At 35.0% G+C, this 2,419-nt stretch overlaps 1 protein-coding gene across 1 annotated transcript in view; it reads right to left on the bottom strand.

Moving 5' to 3' along the window:
• Positions 1-2,419, bottom strand: part of LOC107680447 (ATP-dependent RNA helicase DDX19A-like) — a 13,566-nt gene that overhangs the window by 10,106 nt on the left and 1,041 nt on the right. The window contains exons 2-5 of the mRNA XM_016476331.1: positions 1,747-1,801; positions 1,580-1,627; positions 1,338-1,473; positions 1,120-1,212 (exon numbers count right to left, since the gene is read on the bottom strand). Of these exons, the coding sequence (XP_016331817.1) occupies positions 1,120-1,212; positions 1,338-1,473; positions 1,580-1,627; positions 1,747-1,801 (332 nt within the window). The remainder of the gene's footprint in view (positions 1-1,119; positions 1,213-1,337; positions 1,474-1,579; positions 1,628-1,746; positions 1,802-2,419) is intronic.

The following is a 2,419-nucleotide window of genomic DNA, read 5'->3' as shown; positions in this document are numbered from 1 at the left end:
TTTCAATGTAAAGCCAAACCAAATAATGTTAACACCAGCTCGCAATTCAGTATGAACACGTGGGAGTCTAGCCTAAAGAAACACAGCTTATGAAAGGAGCATGTTTTAATTAAGTTGTTATTTTTTAATTTATTTTTTTACTGTACGTGTACGTTAAAAGTACCATTCCGGCAGCAAGAACGATACTGAACTAAATGAAGATTAATGTCTTGGCATATGATGTGTTTATTGATTTAATTTACGCTTACAGTCTTATGTACACTTCCACAACTCTTATCCTGCGTATGCAAATCTTTTTGACATCATTCTACCTTCATATAAATATTACAACCAGATTAATCACTTCATTGTAGAAAAAAAATAATACAATTATTAGCCTATTATAAAATGTTTTAAAGGAATATTCACACAATTTTTCTTCCATGTATTAATTTCAACAGTAAACCTCAGTTTGTTTGCCAAAAAATAAAAGGGTATAATTTTCATTTGATTTAAAATAAATGTTTAATGCCTTCATTTGATTTTCAGAAAAATTCAAACAAGAATTTCTGGGGGGAAAAAAGAAAGAAAGAACGAACGAAAGAAAAAGTTTGTAGGGCCCTATTGTTCAAAATGTTGAAATTGAGTCTTTTGGACTTATGTTTTCACTGAAATAAATGTTTTTGTAATTACACAGAGAGTAAAGTACCGAGAAAAGGTACCGTTGTGTACCGGCACCGAAATTCAGGTACCGATACCGGTACCGTACCGGTTAAAATGTGAACGGTACCCAACCCTAATTAATAGTCCCTCCAATTATACACAATTCAGTGCTTAACAATGTCACCGTTTTTGGGATCCTGCATAACTTGCCATTTGACCACAAAATAATCGTAAAAAGACAGTACTAAAAGTTTGACATTAGTCGGAAAAAGAAACGCATGAATGAGAAAAGGTGCAGAACACACTTGATGTCAAAAGCTCAATAACTCATGAACAAGAACCTAATGTGGTGCACACATGACTAACAGACACTGAAGCACACATACAGAAAACCACTTTTGATCTAGCACCAAAAAAAAAGAAAAAAGACTGCATTAAGTTGGATTTAAACGGAGAAGAAAAGGTTAACAAACTTACGGTTCTGCGAGCATCATGGGTAATGCGGTCTCCTGGATTTTGGAGGGTCTGTTGAAACCCAAGGCATACACTCCCTGCAGTAGCTGAGGTTTTCTGGCAAAAAATAAATAAAGTAAACCATAGAAGAAAACACATTTGATAAGACAAACATTATCATGCTAGTCTGAGCGCTGTTAAAGCTGTAATACAATCAGGAGCGGGAACACGGTCAAACTCACAATCGCAGCTCTTCAAACGACTTGACAGAGTATAGCGGAGAACTCGGATCCCTCTGAAGGACTTCAACTTGATTGGTCGTGTTCACTAGATTACTGCGGATCAGTTTATTCAACAGTGACTGTGCTGCCTTGTCATCTGCAATTCAGATCAGTTTTAGTCAAGTCTCATGCGGAGAATAAACACAGATAGTCAAACTGAAGAAAACAGACTGGCTGCGTGATGATTCTGCTGTGAAAGTCACCTTTATCCTCGTCCTCCGTCTTCACTCCATCGCCTTCTGTCTTTGCACCTTATTAATAAAAGGAAAGGAGGAAAAACACGATATCAGCATCATTCATCATGAGAATCCACAACAGCAATACACAAAAATACAAATCTAACTTAGCAGGTCATACAAGTTCTTCTCACCATTTGCTGCAGCTTTCAGCTTGTCATCTTTTTCATTTATTTGCAAGTTGCCTATCTGTAAATCAAAGTGAAAACCATAAACACACACACATATATTATATATATATATATATATATATATATATATATAGTGCACAGCATAAATGAGTACACCCCCTCTAAAACTTAACAAATTCAGCAATTACTCTTTAATTAGAAGACATGTTAGGGTTCTTTGGAGATGTAATGTTCCAACAAGCCTGCTTGATCAATTACCAAAGAAGAATGCCAAAATTATTCAGCAAAATAAGATTTTCTTAACAAAGTGATACAATTTTGTGTTGCAAAAATGAGTACACCCTCCTGAAAGTTACTTAAAAAAAAAAAAAAAAAGTGTATAGGTTTAAGGCTATTTTTGATCAACAGGTAAATATGTTGAACCAAAACTTTTAAAGACAAGTAATTTCCTGACAAATAAAAGTGTTATATAGCCCACTGAATCATACTCAGACTCAGACTCAGACAGCAGTGGAACCATTTGGGAAAGAACTGCCAGGTGACTTATTTCTTAGCATAAAAGAGGACAATGGTACAAGAGGAAAACCAAATTATTGATTTAAGTGTGAAAATATAGCAGAAGTAGCACCAACATTCAAAAACAATGGACTTGTGATAAGGCTCCTGAAATAATCAG

Source organism: Sinocyclocheilus anshuiensis, unplaced genomic scaffold (assembly GCF_001515605.1).
Source record: "Sinocyclocheilus anshuiensis isolate Anshui unplaced genomic scaffold, SAMN03320099.WGS_v1.1 scaffold792, whole genome shotgun sequence".
NCBI classification, from domain to species: Eukaryota; Metazoa; Chordata; class Actinopteri; order Cypriniformes; family Cyprinidae; genus Sinocyclocheilus; species Sinocyclocheilus anshuiensis.
This window is presented reverse-complemented; position numbering and strand designations above follow the sequence as displayed.